The following is an 18,049-nucleotide window of genomic DNA, read 5'->3' as shown; positions in this document are numbered from 1 at the left end:
ATATTGGTGAGTGTGAGAACACAGTATCTGAAACTTGCTTGAAATAGTTTAAAAAAAGAGAGAGAGAAGGTGACAAATGAAACAAATTTGGCAAGGTGTTGATTGTTGAAACTGGATGGACATATGAGGGTTCATAACACTCTCAACTACTTTGTACTCTCAACAACATACTTCTCATATGTTAAAATTTCCCACAGTAAGTTTAAAAATATTATAAACGTTTCTTTAAAGGCATGATTCTAAAATATGGCTGATGATCAAAATCTCCTGAGGAGCTTAAAAAAAAAAAAAAAAAAGATTCCAGGAGCTGCACAGTTCTTCAGCATTGATATTCTTGTATTGGATGGAAGACTGGGCCATTTATAATCTCCCAGGACACTGGGGTCACCAGTCCTCACGGCCATCACAGCCGTAGGTCACCTCTTCTGAGATCTGACCCAGGAGTCTTACACTCCTTCCTCCCCTCTGATTTCTTTCCCTTTCTGTCTCTCTCTGCTCCTCTTGTCTGCACTCTCTGCACTTCAGTAAGGCTGAAGGCAGGAGCCTTCATAGGAGCACAGGGACCTAGCATCTCATAGGAACAGGCACTGGCAGGTCCTGCCCACCTCCCCTCTGGGTCTCAGTGTCTTCCCTGTTAAACCAGAGGCCTTACCCTTAAGAGCAGGTTCTCTTACTACCCATGGGTGAGAGATGTACCCCCTGACCAGTGCACATTAAAACAACTGTTTGGGAAGCATGGTCTTAATATGGGGGGCCCTTTTCTTTCATCATTCGTAAATAGAAAACATCCAAATTTGCTCTTAAATAATTTACTTTTTAATTTTGACTTTTGTGAAAAGTTACATTTAAATTTAGGAAGACTTGAAGAAAGCCAATAGAGGAGAGTCAACGGTTTTCTATTAGAGACAATTAAATGTGCAAATTTCAAATGTTTTGTATAATAAGCATAAATAATTCCATTTATTCACATTAAGAATGAAAATATTGATACACATAAAATATTAAAATAGAAACTTTAAAAGAACTAAATGAAAACACTGACGTTTATTTGAAATCTTTAGAAAGACATAAAGGGATATGCCAAAGGAACAGGTGTATGGATTCTCAAGAGGAAAACACATCATGTCAGACCAGTAAAGGCTATGGAGCATTAGGTACAGATTGCCAAGATTTTCAGGTCATAAGTCCAGACCAACAACAAAAAATAGCAGCCTTTACTTCTGGGGACCATGTGCTTCCTTTTTTTTCCCTAGCACAAGTATGACAGTAACACAAAACACATAGAGAAGCTGCAGGCCAAGGACAGAGAGAGGTTTCCTCATACTCATGGTTACAAGGTTGTGCTGTTCCAATGCTAAGCTGGCTGCGAGGTCACTGCTCTGCACCCCAGGACACAGCATTAACACAGCAAACAAACCCTTCGTCAAAGGCAACATCTTTCCCAGTGACCTTCCCTGATCTCATCTCTGCTCCTTCCCGATCGTCTCTCTGAGGAGGTAGGATACACAGAACCATTTATACACTGTGGAGAATAGTTTCCCACTGAAGGGCTGGGAAGTGGCTCTGGCCAAAAGTCTCACGAGAAAGCGTGAGATTTCAATGGATTTACTGTGGAAGAGACTGTTTCTTTCCTAGGGAAGGCAAGCAGAGTACATGGAGAAGGCCACCTCCCCCACCATGATCAGGAACTTGCCTGCTTCTGATAGTCAGTCTTATGTTATCTCAAGAGGACCCTACAGCATTTTCTGAAGACCAGAAGAAACATCTTCACTTAAATAACCTTAAAGTTTGTAATAAAATAAATAAAGTGATTTACACAGGAATTTCCATTTCACAGAGCAGCTGGTGGAGTTCATGCAAGCTATGTCTAGGAGAGGTGCCTGCTTCAACAACAACCAGAAAATAGGTTATTATTATTAGTCAGTCCTCTTACTTAAAACTTCTAGGGCAGCATCTCAACATGACCAAAAAAAAAAAAAAAAAATTCCCTCATACAGAATATAAGGGGCCGTGATATATGTACACAATGTATGCACACCTCAGTTCGAGTGAACTTTAGAAGTAAAGACAGCTGTAACCAAGAGTTACACATCTGCCCGCTAAGATGTTCTGAGTCTTGGAAGGTGCGTATTGCAAAGAGCAGCTGATTTGCTTTTCTTTATGAATGTGTTCAGCCTCAGCATCACAGTCTGTGGATGGTTCTGCTTCTGCCGTGTCCGTGGGAGAGGAGTGAGGCTGTAGGGAGAAACCGCGACCGACTAACGCCCTGAGTCTGTCCGTGCTCCCTGAGCTTCCTGAGTTTCCAGCAGAGGGCCTGCGGGCCCTGAGGCCTCAGCTCCCGGTCTCCGAGAGACGCTGAGGGAGGGCAGGGGACTGGCTCTGGGTTTTCCAGTCCAGCTGGATCCTGCGTCTTTTCCCTTTTCTCTAAAGATGGTGGGGCAGTCCTGGCTTGGAGGTTCCCAGCCGTCTGCTCGGAAGGGGAGGAGGAGCAGCAGCTCCGGCCTGACCCCGTGCAACCCGTGGCCTGTCACACGCTTTGCTCAGATTCCTGGCCGGTGACCGAGTGCTTCTTTCGTCCCCTGCTTACAGACAGCCCAGGCCCACCCTGCAGAGTAGGGCCCTCAGGAGTGGCACTGGGGCGCCGGGAGAGAATGGCACTCCACGGGCTAAGGCTCTAGGCCTCTCTGGGCCTGGGGCTGGCCCCCTGGGTTGGGTTAGCCGTACATCTGCTTGAACTGAAAGCACTCATTGCAGTAGCCATTGCACTTGGTGTTGCCAAAGTGGTCGCAGGCGGGGGCCCGGCAGCGCTGCGTTGGGGGCTCCTCGGGGGTGTGCTCTGGCCGACGGGCGCTGGTGCCTGCTCGCTGGCTGAGCTGCTGGCACTCTATGCAGAGCTCCTGGCTGCAGCAGGCCAGCACATTCCGGCAGGTGGCCCGTGCACACTTGGACCTGGAGGCGCTCTGTGAGGCTCGGGGCAAGTCTCTGCGCTGGCTTGACCTCTGGGTGGAGAGAGCAGAGAGAACTATCATCATGCGTTGCAGGGAGAACACGGTGCCCTGTTCAGCTGACAGTATGAGTCCTACAAAGGGCCCGGTAAGGTGAGGGGCATCCGCCTGGGCAAGGGGACAGGTGGCAGCCTATGGACTGGAGTCTCCAAGGACCGCTTTTCCCCATCCCATGAAATCAGACCTTGGCCTCACGGAGGCCCAGGGGAACCACCAACCCTAACACAGAGGCTAGCTTCTGTCTGCGTGAATAGTAATTGCATGAATAGTAACTGCGTGAATACTAAGCTATCCTCACTCAGACAGATTCTCTACCATCCAACAACCAACAGGGAAGGCATCTGTCAGTAAATGCTTGCTTTCTTTTGGCCAGTAAGTGGAGGCACCTGGGGTGATCTGCTTCCTCCTTGGATCTCATGACAGAGGATTTGTTATTAGTTAAGGAAGCCTGCTGGCCACTAGGAGGTCTGTACTTCTACAAATCCAAGAAGTCTCTGATCACCATCTGGCTTCTCAGAGGCTTTCATGGGTTTTATTCCACGGCTAGTTTCATTTGCTTCTTCAAATGAATTCAAAAGCAAACTTAGGCCATGAAAATCAATAGGAACTGCTGCATGTCCAAGCCTGGGGGCCAGGCTGACTTTTCCCCTGGTTTTTCCCTGGAACTCAGCAGGGAGAAAAGCCCGCTTATCACCCTGGGAAGGAGGCCGGGCCTGCAGGAGACGGGGAAGTCCCTCGAGAGGTCTCACCAGCTGCTCTTCAGTCCTTTTTGCTTCATGGAATCTCTGATTCTGAGCTTCAATGAAACACTTCTGACAGTATCCTTCAAACACGGTGCTACCAAGGGCACCACATTCCCTGCCGAGGCAGGGGACTGCGTTCTGGAACCTGGAGGCTGTGGGACTGGCTTTCCCAGAGGCAGCGACTAAATCTGCAAGAGAGTGGAGGCTCATCAGGAAAACGTATGGGCCACCCAGCAGAAGGACAGTTTTCTGACACAGATTAGGCCAGTTGCACTCTAGGAGAGCAACTTTTCAGACACGCAGCAAACTAAACAACAAAAATAACACTGGAATTAAAACATCTTTGACTCTACAAGTCTCTCCCTTTGGAACATGCTGAACGGGTAGGTCACAGCCACAGAACAAGCAGAGACATTAAGTGCCCATCCTTCTTTCAGATTTGATATTTCTAAAACCACAAAGGCATTCTTATGTAGTCAGTGGAGACCGCCCTCTTTCCAGCTGTCTGTGCGTGTTAGTCGCTCAGTCATGTCTGACGCTTTGTGACCTCATGGACTGTAGCCCGCCAGGCTCCTCTGTCCATGGGATTCCCTAGGCAAGAATACTGAAGTGGGTTGCCATTTCCTTCTCCAGGGTATCTTCCTGACCCAGGGATTGAACCTGGGTCTCCTGCATTGCAGGCAGACTCTTTACTCTCTGAGCGACCAGGGAAGCCCTAAAGTGTTAGTCGCTCAGTCATGTCAGGCTCTTTGTGACCCCATGGACTGTAGCCCACCAGGCTCCTCTGTTCGTGGAATTCTCCAGGCAAGAATACCGGAGTGGGTAGCTATCCCCTTCTCCAGGTGATCTTCCCAACCCAGGGATCAGACCCAGGTCTCCCACATTGAAGGAGGATTCTCAACCATTGGAGAAACCAGGGAAGCTCTCTTTTCAGTTACTGCTCTTCAGATTTTGAATTTTCTCTAGTTCGCTTGAGTTTCAAAAGAAGTCTTGTTTGAACTCTACCTTACAAACATTGCATTGCATGACCTTATAAAACAAATTCTCTGAACTCTGCACAGAGCTCTGTGGGTCTTGGAACATGCTATTTTGTGCTTTTACTTCCAAGCGTGCTGGAAGACTTACTGGGATTCTGCCCCCAGGCAAGCCACACTCCCCCCCATGGCCCAGAGGGGCTCCCTTCTTGAAGTTAAGGGGCATACAGCCCTCTACTCGGGAGTTTTTCAGCAGAGGAGAGGAAACCCATCATGACACTCACGTTTATTTTCTCTGTACTCGATGAAACACAGCGTGCAAAAGCCTTTGTTCTCTGGGGTCCCAAAGTACATGCAGCCCGCTTTCCTGCACTTGCTGGTCCCCTTCCTGTCCCCTGGAGTCCTTGTGGCCGGGGAGTGGTGACCAGAGGGCGCCTCGGGCCCGGCTCTGCGGCAGGCGTGTGGGGACAGGCTCTGGGCCAGCTGTGAGGGGTCAGACTTGGAGCGCTGGTGGCAGGACAGGGAGCCACTGGAGCTGAGGTTCGGGGCAGCCTCGGCTGTAGTCCTTTTAAAGCAAGTACTGCAGATGCCATTAAACGTCCTGGTGACATCCTGGAGGCAGGCTCGGCACTTACTCGGGTCAGGAAGCCGTGTGGGGTCCGCAGGGTGGCCTGCTGGCAGCTGCCGGGCATTGTGGCATCGCTCACAGAAGCCGTTGTGCTGCACGTTGAGGGTAAAGGGGCAGCCGGGGCTCCTGCACTTCATGGCCGTGGTCTCGCTGAAGAGGAAGAGGCTGGGTGCCGTCGGAGGGGCTGAGTGGGGGCCTCCGGCAGGCTCCGCAGGACTCCAGACTTCCCCCCGGGAGGTCCCAAGCACCAGGCCGGGGAGCAGCTCGGGGCCCGGCTTGGAGGTGGGCTTTGGGACTTTCGTTTGGTTCTTTTGCCGCCTTTCTGAGCACTCGTGGCACAAAGGCTGGGTGTTCACAGACATGAAGAATGGGCAGTTGGGTGTCTCACATTTGATTTCCATGAGAGAAAGCTGGGGGATGGAAGGGTCCAGAGGATTCTGGGGGTGTGTGTCTCTCTGTCCCTGCTCATTGTTTTCCTGCCACTTCTTGTACTCGTGCTGGACAAGTTCAAAGTAATCATCTACCAGGTTTATTTCTTTGGGTAAGTTAGCTTCGTCCAACCTAAAGAACAAAAGGAAAAATATGAGACTTCACAAACACACACACACAAACACACATACACACACAATTTTATATCATTGGCTCATAGAGCAAACTGAAAATATGGATTGTGGCAATAACTTTCTACCCACCTACTGAAATGCAGTCTGTGATAGTTTGCACTTCTAACGTAACACAGTCCAGTAATGCTGAGAAGACATCACTATTCTGAGAATCAGTCTCATTTAATTAATTGTGGTCCACCCCAAATTACAGATAATGCTAAAGAAAGGGGTTACTTGGGGACTGCTTCTCTACTTACTCTATTCCTCTTTGAAATAGTTACTTTTACTATCTAAATTCTCAGAGATCAAATTTCTACTGAAACATTATTCAGGGTATTCATTTGGGACAAGTCTACTTTCCAACACAAACTATACGGGAAGGTTGCATTCCGTATTTTGCTGCTATTAATTTTAAATGTGCGTCTGGTGCCTATCAGCGTTAACTGCCATGAGCAGTAACTAAGAGGCGGACGCACCAACAGGCACTCCGTGCTGACTTCTGACTCACTGAAATTTGTTCATCTCCACGCTGAGAAATTGTTTAGCTTAGGCCTTCTCGGTGTTGTGCACTTCAAGTTCTAGGAAACAGGCATCTCTTTATCATCAAGCCAGTGTTTACAATCTTGATACCTATAAACCCGCACTCTGGGTCTCTCCTCCCTGATCCACGTGGCCAACTCATGTGGCTGCTACAGAAACACATTCTACAGCCCAGCCTGCATGTGATGTGTCTGCCTTACCCAGAAGCCAGGAGAATGAGGCTTTTGTTTCTAAGAATTTTCACTTGTTAGTCTAGCACTAGGGCAATTAAAAGAAAAAAAAGTATCCTTGATGTGAACGCACTTTTTGAAGCCACCGTGCTGGCTTCCAAGCATCCAGATACACAGGACAAGCCTCTGGAAAAATTCCTTGTTTTCATTTGAAAACCAAAGTCAGTGCCACTTAAGCTGATTGTCTCTGACACACACAAGCCCCTAAATTTGTTTCACGTTGGAGGAAACTGGCTTCAAATAACTTTACTATTGGTCTCTGAGGCAGAAGCAGCTTAAAGATGACACAGGAAAGAGCCAAAAACAAACTGCTTACTTTGCAGCATTAATTAAATGGGTGGTGCCATGGTCCCAGCCCTGAACGGGGATTTCTACCACCATCAAGTACTCTTTCAGGAGATTTTCCTTCATCTCGTTTTCAGGAACTGTCAAAAAGTGAACTTTTAAGTCTTCAAATCGTCCTCGCTCTCTGTTAACAAGTGGAACAGCTCGGATTTCTGAGGGAAAAAGAAATAGCACGTAAGCAAAATGATTCTACTAAACAAGATTTTGTGTGAGGTCATATATATATATAACGACTGCATTTTGAAAATGCAGAAAGGATACAATTACAGAATGGAAAAGTATTATCTAGCCACAAAATCAAATGGGGAAACAAACTGTGCTAAACTCTAATATAAAATATACTGTTTCCAGGAAGTTCACAGAATATAAAGCAGCCTCCAAGCAGCGGGTCTTACTGGTTAAATTACTGCACTTCAGATTCAGACTGACCTGAGTTCAGATTCTGACTCTGCCACTATCCAGCTCTGTGATATTAGGGAAGTTACTTAACTTCTCTGAGCTTCAGGTGCCTCATCTGTACAGTAAGGCTATCAGTGCTTATAGCATCCACATGGATGCTGTGAAGATGAAATGAAATAAAATATTGTACCTAAAGCATTTATAAAGTACCCTATTAGTTCCACATTAAGCTAGTACAGTAATAGCTAGCCTGCCAGACATTTACTTGCCCCAGGCCAGGCACTGTATTACGGGTTAATTAAGAAATGGTGGCAGTAATAGACATTATCTCCTATTTGCCACTAACATGCTCAAAGTCGGTCCCAAACGACACACAAAACAAGAGGGGATGGGGGGGGCATTATGATTAGTGTGAGTGCATTATTGTTGCTAATCAAACAAATTACAGAATACTATATTTAAATAAAACTAATATACTTAAATGAGGCTTTCAAAAAGGAGCCAAAGAGCAAACCCTGACGTTCAGTAAGAACAGGGTGTAGCAGGATTCAGAAGCAGTTACAAATGTGAATAGATGCTTGGTTTTCTCACCAGGTCCACTGTCCTTCATGGTCACCAGGGGTACAAAGTGTTGGCTGTCATAGCCGAGCACAATGGGGTATCTGTAGCATTCCTGGGCAGGCCAGTGCAGAGGCAGGTAAATCCCACCCACCTTCAGAGGAGCAAAATTGGAACCTGATTCCAAACTTCTCAGCATTTTGTCTGTTTAAGGAAAGAGAAAGAAAAGATAAGGCCCTCTGAGACTTTCATGGGAGTCCATTTAGCTATGGATGCTTGGAACTTGGGTCATGCTAAGAGGTAAGGGATTAAAGCTGAAAGGCACCTAAATACAGAGACGCCATCAGCAGGCATCTCACCTGAAATGACAATGATTGGCCTTCTGAGGATGTTGCAAAGGACAAATATGTGTATTTCTTCCAGTGAATGATACTGCAGTCCACCTCGGGCTGCAGGTGTGTCTGCGGATGCCATCTTGACGAGGTTGTCCCATTCATCGGTCCAATTCTAAGGGGAGAGGAAAGAAACTATTGAATGCATTCTGCATTAAAAAACAACTTTGGCTCCACTCTATAATTATTCACTGGTATCACTGAGCTTACTTTTACCCTTTCTTAAGATCATCACTCAAATTATCACCCATTTTCCCCCCAATTCTGGTTTTCTTCCTTTACTTTTTCCCATTACAAGGCAAACTCAGAAGCAGAGGAGCAGGGGGACAGCACCTGCTTTCAGAAAAATCCCTGCTGAAACACCACGCCGAGCTCCTTGTGCACAGAGTCCCAGCCTTGTGGCCGAAGATGGGGAGGTGCCCTCTGAATCTGACTGACGGGCTCAGTAAAGCAAGCAAGGGTCATCAAACTCCCCAAACAGCCAAAATGCCACAGGGAAACCTGTGATCAGAAAGATCATTCTAGAATGACTCTCCAGCTGGGAAGATGCTGCCTGGGAGCCTCCCAGCAGTGACAAGGGCCTTGGGTTCATCCCATGGGAGGTTTCTGGTGTTTTCCATTGACTCTGCTTAGCCAAGTTCACGTGACCCAGCAAACCATATGCTCCCTGACAGCAGGGACTGGCTGGAGATGCAGTTTTCCCACCATGGAGCTCTGTCAATAAATGTTTGAGGAGGAACCCCAACATACCCGGGTGTCGTAGCAAAGCCCAGTTTCCACGAATTCCTGAGACTTAAGAGACTCCAGCTGCCAGCGGAATTTAAAGTTGCGCGTGTCCGTCTCCTTGAGGGTGCTGAAGAGCACCTTCCTCAGGACCAAGTCTGTGTCCTGAACACCCCACATGTACTGAGAAGCCGCGTGCATGAGGCAGTTTCCGTCACCTGAGGACAGAAGGGAAGCAAATTCTAGCAATCCGAATCTAAGGCCTAGCAGAGGTTTCCAGAATAAACCAGCCTCTCTGCTACCGTAAGTGGGGACCCAGTAGTGCTTGTGAGAAACGCCAAAGGTTTAGTTTCTTTCTTTTTTTTAATTTAAATTTATTTATTTTAATTGGAGGCTAATTACTTTACAATATTGAATTGGTTTTGCCATACATCAACATGAATCCGACATGGGTGTACATGTGTTCCCAATCCTGAATCCTCTTCCCACCTCCCTGTCAAAGGACCAGCTGGTAACATTTCACTAGGTGATGACAGCTTTAAGGGAAAAATAAAAAATCTTTCTTGTAACTCTTCTGTTTAATGAATGCTTCTAACAAAGCCCAAGGAACCAAGGACTGAGAGTCTGGAGACCTTGACTCCAGTCTGGTTCTGCCCTCAGTGGGGAATTTTTTAACCTCTGAGTATTTTTCCTCTTTGTGAGATGAGGGTATTGGATTATGATCTCTGAAGTCCCTTCCTTTCTAACAAGCCTTGATCTTCTGGCTCAGATGCTGGTCCTATTGCTCTCTGACCCTGAGAGAGAACACCCAGAGCAACATGCTCAAACCAGGAAGCTGGTCTGGCTCCGCTTACTAGACAGGGACCGTCTGGCCATGACTCAGGGGTAAATGACTTGACCAGCCCACCACAGCAAGCAGGGCCTGGGAGTTTCCTCTCCTGATTTATAAAATGGGATTGAGACGGAATTACCTACTAGCCTGCTCACCCCTACCTCCCATAAATGCCTTGTGTGAACCCGCCTGTTAGCAATTAGAGTCCCTTTTCAGAGTTAAAGAGTGTCTAGATGTCTACATTTGAAAATTGATTCAGTGTTTACGGCTGGCACTTTAAGAACTCTGAGCCTTTTGAGAAAAAGATAGGTCTAATTTTAATCTGTCACTTTGTTACTTTTATAGGTTAAAAATCCACAACTCATGAAATGGCATTTTTTTTTGGCCTCCAAAGAATAAATGTTTCGGAGAAATGTTTAATATTTAAAAAGTTAACTCCTTAGGCTCTTCTGGGAAGTGCATAATTGTTTTTATAAAGAAACGTTCAATTATTTCCTTACATTGCTATATGGGGCAATGAAGCTATTTGAAATTTTATCATGTCCTAATTATAGTCAACTGTAAACAACAACAACACCCTCAAACATATCCATAGCCAATATTCTTTCAGTTTACATAGTCAGAAAAACTAGCTAAATAAACATTCAAACAAATGAACCAAAAAGATCGCTCAAGCCTTGTGTCTTGGCAGAAGTGTGGCAACAATTGCAAGCTGTTGAAATTTCCCCTTTGCAAAATCTAGAGCAAAGATAAGGCTTTTTTTCTTCTTCTTGTGCTTACTTTCAGTTCTTTATTGAGATGCACCAGCATAAAATTCCCTAAGTAACATCTGGAATTCCCCAGTGCTAAATTATTTGACTAGCAATTGAGCAACAGCTATTGTACTTTTTGTTCTGGTGTGCAGACATTTAAAATGCGAAGTGCACCCTGGACTTTCCAAGTGGGTGTGGTCAGGGTGAGCTGGAATAGGGCTACTCATTATACAAGTGAAATCGCTGCAGCCAATAGACGCTGGAATTTTTCAAATGAAGTTTCAATTTTATGCCACCTACTCCCTTCCTCATTCACCACAGTCTCATATCCTCAAATGCAAACTTGTGAATCACCCCCTCCCCAAATAGACCATTGACTTTGAAGAGCCTTCCTATAGGGGGAAGACTTAAAAAAAAAAATGGTGCTAATAAAAATCAGAAAGGAAAAGCCGTTTGTTTTCCTCTTCCCCTAAATATCTTCTCTTTCTTTTCCAGATTTTTAAGGAATTTTCTTGTAAGTGGTGAAATAAAAGGACTCTGAGCCTAAAAACTCCCATCTCTCAGAAAATGATATCAAAATGCACTTGCTTTGTAGTTTTATTTGTAGCGTGAATCCTTGACTTAAATGCATATCTTTGCAAGACAAGTATTTACTTTTTATATTCTATTTTTTTCCTTAAGGAACTAGAGCAAGTTGAACCTAAAATCCCAGTTCAGTTCATATAAAATGGTTTTTTTCTTATTACCACATTTCTAATTTGGCAGAATCTCTTCTTTTCAACTCTCCCAAGTTGACTCCACCTCTTTTTGTAACAAAATGGGAGAGTTAAAACCACAAACTGTCAGGAATATAAACCCCTTGATGATGACTTAACATAATTACCTACTTCTAAGCATCTCTTGATTTAATGCCAAAACCAGTGTAAACACTAGGAAGCCTCCGTTTTCTTTCTATGTTTCTAAGAATCTATGCTTCAAAAATAAAAGCACGATGTTTAGGTGATGCACTTAACCCCCAAAACCCAAGAAAAAGTCATGTCCCTCAATCGTGCCAAGTTACCCAAGTCAAAAACAGCCAAAGTGAATGTACCAGTTCATTTAACATACTTATCATCTGGTCTCACTGTCAATGAAGATGTATTATTTTGCCCTTAGATGTATATCAATCAAAATAATTGGGATGGTTTAGGATTGTCACTGATCTAAGGACAGGAGTTTCCTGCTTTTACCTAGACAATAAGCAGTCTACTGCTCCTTGCAATAATTAACTACATTTATAAAGTAGAATTTTGTTTCTACATTTAACACTAGGCTTGAATGTTTCTGTGATGTGCATACTCTTGCTCAAAGGAAATAATTAAAAAAAAAAACAACAGTGAAGTTTAGAACAGGAAACAGCAATGAGTTGTAAACAGCCATTGGGCAGACAGTCACAGATAGCAAGAAATGCGGTACAGTACTAGGAATCCCTAAAAAGAATGAAATAAAGGACTAAAACCTGCACTAAGAACTCAGGTTTATCTGTCTAGTTAGTATCTTGGGACTGCAGGCAACAGAACCTAGGTAAGGGAGGAGCTGACAACAGCCAGTGGTTAACCCATAAAATGCCATTGATTCAAGAAGTGTAAGGCCATCATCACGAGCATTTTCTAATGACAGTGGAAAACACTATTGATTTTCACACCATGCTTTTTCTTCTGAACTTTTTAAAGCCTTTTGATATTTCCATTACTCGTGAGGGAAGGGTATTTCACAGATGATTAAATAGTCACAAGAATTAGATACAGAAGTCATACCTACATACCCTACACATACACCTAACACAGTGTCCAGAAATGCATTCTCCAAGGTTCAGTGTGCTCTGCTCTCTAACATGCACTAGAAATCACCCTTAATTCAAATACTCACAAAGCAAGCTTGCTTTCGTCACATGCCCCTCAGAGTGTCTCTATACTTCGGTACCTATAGCCTTAAGAGATTTGATTTGGGCCCGGTGCCTTTTAATAAATAGGGACGCAGCATGGTAGGAGCCACCTCAACGCCTAGACAAAAGCACATCTTACCATTTGTTTTCAGGGCCACAAGCCTCCTGACTTCTCGACACCAGTTGAGCTTCTTCTGGCTTTCCAGGGAAGCCTGGATGTTTCTGTCAATGAGAGCATTGTGGATGATCTCCCGAAACTGTGGACAAAACTGGCAAGTTCTGAACATTTCCAGAGTGTATCGGTGCATGGATTTAAAATGGTGAATGATTCCATTGGTAGGTTTAAAAATATCTGCTGGTGTTCTCTCTCGTATCTTCACAGCTTTCCGCATATTGCTCAAATACAAGGCCAGAGGAAGGAGTTGCTCAGCCATGGTGCTCTCCAATACCTGAAGAGGAGGGAAAGAAAACCCCACGCTGTTAGTCTGACTTTGATATGACTCCTATATACCTGCCTGCAGGAAACCCCACTGTCTGATCTTGTCATTACCCTGAGCAGCAGGCAAAAGATCTTAGTCACCTCTACTCCCAGGATACTAGCTGGCCCCAAAGATGAACTCACACTGGACAGTTTTAAGTTACATCATTTTTAAAGATTAGTCTAAACAAGAGAAGGAGTGGGCAATGAGGAGGAGGGGAATAACCCGTGTTTTCAGTAACGTTTGTCAGGGAGCCAAGCTTGTCTGTCAGCAACAGGTATGGTGCCTTCTAACCGACTGAAACTCCTGTCTCATCCTGATGCTGTTCTGGGGGCAAACACTGGATTTGAGGTGCCCTGAATGCTGGTTATAGGCACAATGTAGCCCTGACAAGCCAGCTCCTCTTCTAAGAGCACCACCAAGCAACCCTTCTTTTTAGTCCATGTCTTGATTTACCTCTTTCAAGCACTCCCTCCCTATACTGGAAAGACAACAAATATTTTGTGAGAAATCCTGCAATTTTATGCTGCTATGTAGGCTGTCGATTGGAGTTTTCTCTATAGTCCCCAAAAGGAACATTTATAAAGCATTTACTTATAAAATGCTATTTACATATTTACATAGAGAGTTAAACTGAATGTTTTATAACCAACAAAAAAGTCTACTCCCAGCAAGGATGCTTTCCAATTTTAAGAGCAAACAGTTAGCAGTCTCTCAGAACCTCTTCACTGAACTTTACAACATCAGAAGAAGAATTAGAATAATAACAATACTAGAATAATAAATCCTATACTTCCAAGGGCAGATAGTAAAAGCATAGAATAATTCTATGCAATGATGGAATTAACTGTACTACTTAAACTCAACAGCCAACCCCATTTTATCATCATCTTCCAGCTACCAATACTCAGATTGATTTCTCACCCTGTCTTCATCCTGAAATCTTCAAGCACAATCAACCAGTGGAAAGAAATAAAAGTTTGGAAGCAGACAAGGAAAGAAGTTGCAGCCAGAGGGGGCCACTCGGAACAAATGAAAGAGGAGGGGGATAACCCCAGCATCTCCAATCCATGACAATAGCATAGGAAGATGTGAATAGATTTAACGTGGGACTTTACAGCTCATCTCTTTGTGGAGAGCCAGCTGACATTCACTGACCCTGAGCAGAGTGCCCTGCCATCCATCCAAATTTCCAAGATGAGGACAAAGACAGTTTCAGAGCACGAACTGAGCCTCTAGGAAGTTTCACTGTGATCGTTAATCCCAGTCCTTTAGCATACTGTTTTCCAGGGCAAGACTCTAGATGACAAAGAAGTTAAACCAAGTTAAGAGGGAGAAGAAACCTCCCTCTTACAAGAAAGCCTGTCTGGGGTAGGTCTCAGCTTTCTTAAAGACATTGATAAAATGGTCTAAATTCTCATGGCCCACTCCAGGGAGACAGGTGGACTAGATGACTCCAAGGTTCCTTCTGAGGAGTCTTCTGGTGGTAGATTTAGATCAGGTTTCCTAATCTGCTGGCTAGATGATGCCTGGAAGAAGTCATTCTCTGGGTCAAATGGTAATCTCTCCTTTTTGACGTCAGACATTCCTTGCAGGTGGAATTGGGCAAAAGCATGGCAAGGCCACAGACACAACTAAGGGATAAAAACATCACACACGCTCCCCCTTGGTGGCATGGCAAAAGCCTCTTTCATGATGTCATTCATTTGTCCATCCATCACTCAGCAAGCATGGCCTGACCACATACTTCTACTGCCTGACCATCAGCTTGGTGCTGAGGCAAAAGATCAAAGATAACATTATTCCCCAGCATGAAGTCACATGACTATCATAGTCTCCAGCTACAGCACCTGCAGTACTGGTCCTGCTCAGGTAGCTCCCACACCATCCAAGGGCAGGGCTTTGCCTAAAAGTCCTGTCTTCCAAACCCACCTCCTTGTTAATCTCACAACACCACACCTGTGGCTGCAGTACCTGCTGCTCTCACATGGAGACAGGCAAGAAGATCCGAAACAAACTAGGTGTAGCCTCTTTTTGCTTTTCTGACTCTTCTGTTATTCTCTTCTGCACCTAAGATCTTTCAAACAGTGAGCGCTAGAACCACAGGCAAGACATGCAAATGTCAATATCTGACAGCCCAGTGTCACCTCATTCATTGGTGTAGCCTTGAATGGCCTGCAGCATTGCCTCCTTAAAAGAAATCAATGCCCATTGCCTAAGTGTCCAGGACTTAGACTTCTCCACACTTGAGATTAAAGAATAATCTGACTTGTGGTAAAGAATTTCTGAGCTATGAATGTAATGTCCTTATTCGCAAAGACAATATCACCTATAACATTTCTTTCATGTTTCTGATACCTCATTGGCCTACCAACAGATATTAAATTTTCAGAAAGTACTACTTCAAAAAGTCAAAAATTGTACAAAGAATTGAAAACAAAAAATAAAGCAGCACCTTAGGACACAAGAATGAAGCAGTAACTGGCTGCTTAATAATCTGGGACATTGGGGCTCTGGTCCAGAGGACTCAAACACTGGTTCTCCCAAAAGGCTGCCCTGAAAGAGTTGACCAGCGTGGCTTTCCGAGGAAAGATCAGAGGCAGGGAGAACTGAAAACAAAGCGGTCTCAACAAGAGTTGCGCTCCTTCCTTACTTAATACCGCGGCTTTCCTGAAAGGCCAGGTGGCAGGATGTGGGACGACCCCGGCTGACAAAGACAGTCTGACTTGGGGGTAGGGGCTTGCAGATGCTCTAAACTGGAGTCACCCCCCAAGGCAGGCGGACGACCTCCTGCTCCATGCATACTTCTCTGACACTGCTGCCCTCTGAGTGTCTGCAAGCCCTCCCGGAAAGGAGAGCTGACCGGGCCCCCCGCCCCCTAGATTTTGCTGCCGCTGCGACATCCCACCCCTCTGGACCGGTGCTGCACAGTCTGGAAAGAGGCCAGGCGGTTCTGCAAGGTCTACGTGGCCGTAAGCATGCAGAGCTCGACTCCAAAAGGGACAAGCCGAAGAGCAAAGCACCGATGACCACCCGGACCAAGCGGCTCCGGGGGGCGACTCTCCCCCAAGCAACTGCCGTTCAAGTTCTCTGCATGAGCTGCAAGGAACAGTTGGCTGGATCCTAGAATACAGGCTGTCACCCGAACATCTGGCGGCCACCTGCACTCTCAGCAGCTCAGAACCTACGGGGGTCACAAACGGCCAACAAACTTCCCTCTGGGACAGCGGCAAAACCAGGCCAAGTCGACGGGGCCAGCCCGCGGGTCGCTGCCAAATTCGCACCCGCAGCCCTTGTCCCGGGAGAGCCCGTGGCAGAAGGCACAGGGACGCGGGGTTACCTCTTCGGGCCGCGCGATCCTCTTCAGAAATCCCAAGTCCAGGTCAGGACAAGCATGCACCGCAGACTGGGGTCGCAATTCGGGTCGGGGCCGGGTGGAGGCGGCTCCCCATGGACGCCTGGTTCGGTCTAGTTCTCCGGCGGGCCGGCCGGGGGCTGTAGATCTCCTTTGCTGCTGCCACCTCAGTCTTCCCGGCGGCTGCTCTCGCCGCTCCGCCCCCAAGGCCTCCTAGCTTGTCGCACTTGGCCGCCGCGAAGGCTGCCGACTGCCAGTTCTCTTTTTTCCCTTTCTGTTTTACCGCCCGCGGACAGCGGGGATTTCCACCCAGGGACTTTCCAGTCACGTGACACGAGCCCCAGACTCCCGCAGCCCTGATATCGCCGCTAGGGGGCGCAGGAGGCGCAGCAGGAGCGGGAAGCCAGATGCACTCCGCCCCGCCCCGACCCCGCCCCGCCGCCCCGCCCCGCCGCGCTGCCAGAGAAACTCCTGCGCCCCGCCCCGGGGTGTCCCCGCGTGAGTCAACTGGGCATTTCGGAAGCTGGACTGAACGTCACATCCATGTGGAAATCGCAGTGATGGGAACTGGAAATGAAATAGGTTCTTTTTCTCAGCCGTTTTTCTGCAGAAAATCATCAACTGTGGAGAACAAGAAGGGAAATCATAAAGAAAGAAAACCCTAAAAACCACCCTAGCGCCCGGGGACCACAGACCTCTGCTGGGTTTGCACTGCTTGGGCTGCACACGTGATGAGCCCGTAGGGGAGCATCCAACTCTGGGCCCCTGGGGGGATTTCGAGAAAAAGATGCAGTCACAGCTCTTGGTCCTCACCCGCTGCATTCCTGCCATCCCCGGACCCCAGGCTGGTGGGAGGCTACCTGGAGGTGACGTCAGACCTCGAGGCCCTGAAATTCACAGGGGCAAAACCAGACTTAGATAAAATTAGGAATCAAAACCGCTACCAACTCCCTCCGTCACTTGATTAATTTCCCGTCTCCATTTCTGCGTATCAGGGGTCCGGGTGGCATCACATTCAGGTATCATACCAATTTACAAATCACTTCTTGTTCCTTGCTGTCCTTGCCACATTCCCCTAAGCTGTTATTCGGAGTCCTTTTAGGGGATCTTGATAATAGTTCTCCTCAAGATGTCAATGGCTGATAATACTTATTACTCTTACTCTTGATTGGTGTTGTTTTAATCCCTAAGTCATGTCCAACTCTTGTGACCCCATCGACTGTAGCCGGGCAGGCTCCTCGGTCCATGAGATTTCCCAGGCAAGAATACTGGAGTGTGTTGCCACTTCCTTCTCCAGGGGATATTCCACCGAGGGATGGAACCCATATCTCCTGCAAAGGTATACTGGTTCTTTATCACTAAGCTCTCCTATTAAGTAGCATGCTAAGAGCACTGTCTTCACCCAGCGAGTGTCTTGTGGAAATAGGTGTCAGCCATCTTGGAGCTGTGGAGAGAGAGCCACTGAGTAAGTCCTTTTATTGCCTTAGTGTCCCCTTTGACTGGGCTCATTTTCTAGCATGATTAAACTAGAACCAGACTGAAGTATTCCATACCATTGTCCTCTT

The 18,049-nt window shown here is 46.4% G+C and overlaps 1 protein-coding gene across 3 annotated transcripts; it reads right to left on the bottom strand.

Moving 5' to 3' along the window:
* Positions 1 to 1,025: 1,025 nt before the first annotated feature.
* TNFAIP3 (TNF alpha induced protein 3) lies at positions 1,026 to 16,736 on the bottom strand. 3 transcript variants are annotated; one of them, XM_004011372.5, is made up of 9 exons: positions 16,470 to 16,736; positions 12,790 to 13,099; positions 9,170 to 9,360; positions 8,387 to 8,534; positions 8,061 to 8,231; positions 7,042 to 7,222; positions 5,007 to 5,911; positions 3,755 to 3,936; positions 1,026 to 2,999 (listed from the first exon to the last, which is right to left on the bottom strand). In XM_004011372.5, exons 2-9 carry the CDS (start codon positions 13,082 to 13,084, stop codon positions 2,715 to 2,717), a joined length of 2,358 nt encoding a protein of 785 aa, XP_004011421.1. In that variant the 5' UTR covers positions 13,085 to 13,099; positions 16,470 to 16,736; the 3' UTR covers positions 1,026 to 2,714. The 3 variants fall into 3 exon arrangements, with proteins under 3 accessions (XP_004011421.1, XP_060275267.1, XP_027828295.1); XM_060419284.1 differs by having other exon boundaries at positions 1,026 to 3,936; XM_027972494.2 differs by lacking the exon at positions 3,755 to 3,936.
* Positions 16,737 to 18,049: the final 1,313 nt, after the last annotated feature.

Source organism: Ovis aries, chromosome 8 (assembly GCF_016772045.2).
Source record: "Ovis aries strain OAR_USU_Benz2616 breed Rambouillet chromosome 8, ARS-UI_Ramb_v3.0, whole genome shotgun sequence".
NCBI classification, from domain to species: domain Eukaryota; kingdom Metazoa; phylum Chordata; class Mammalia; order Artiodactyla; family Bovidae; genus Ovis; species Ovis aries.
This window is presented reverse-complemented; position numbering and strand designations above follow the sequence as displayed.

Excerpts from the sequence above, each read along its gene's own strand:
- TNFAIP3 (XM_060419284.1), bottom strand. The coding sequence starts at position 13,084 with ATGGCTGAGCAACTCCTTCCTCTGGCCTTGTATTTGAGCAATATGCGG. Across the intron at positions 8,535-9,169 it reads GGCTTTGCTACGACACCCGG|AATTGGACCGATGAATGGGA; the intron begins GTATGTTGGGGT and ends CTCTCCCCTTAG. Across the intron at positions 8,232-8,386 it reads GCCAATCATTGTCATTTCAG|ACAAAATGCTGAGAAGTTTG; the intron begins GTGAGATGCCTG and ends TTCCTTAAACAG.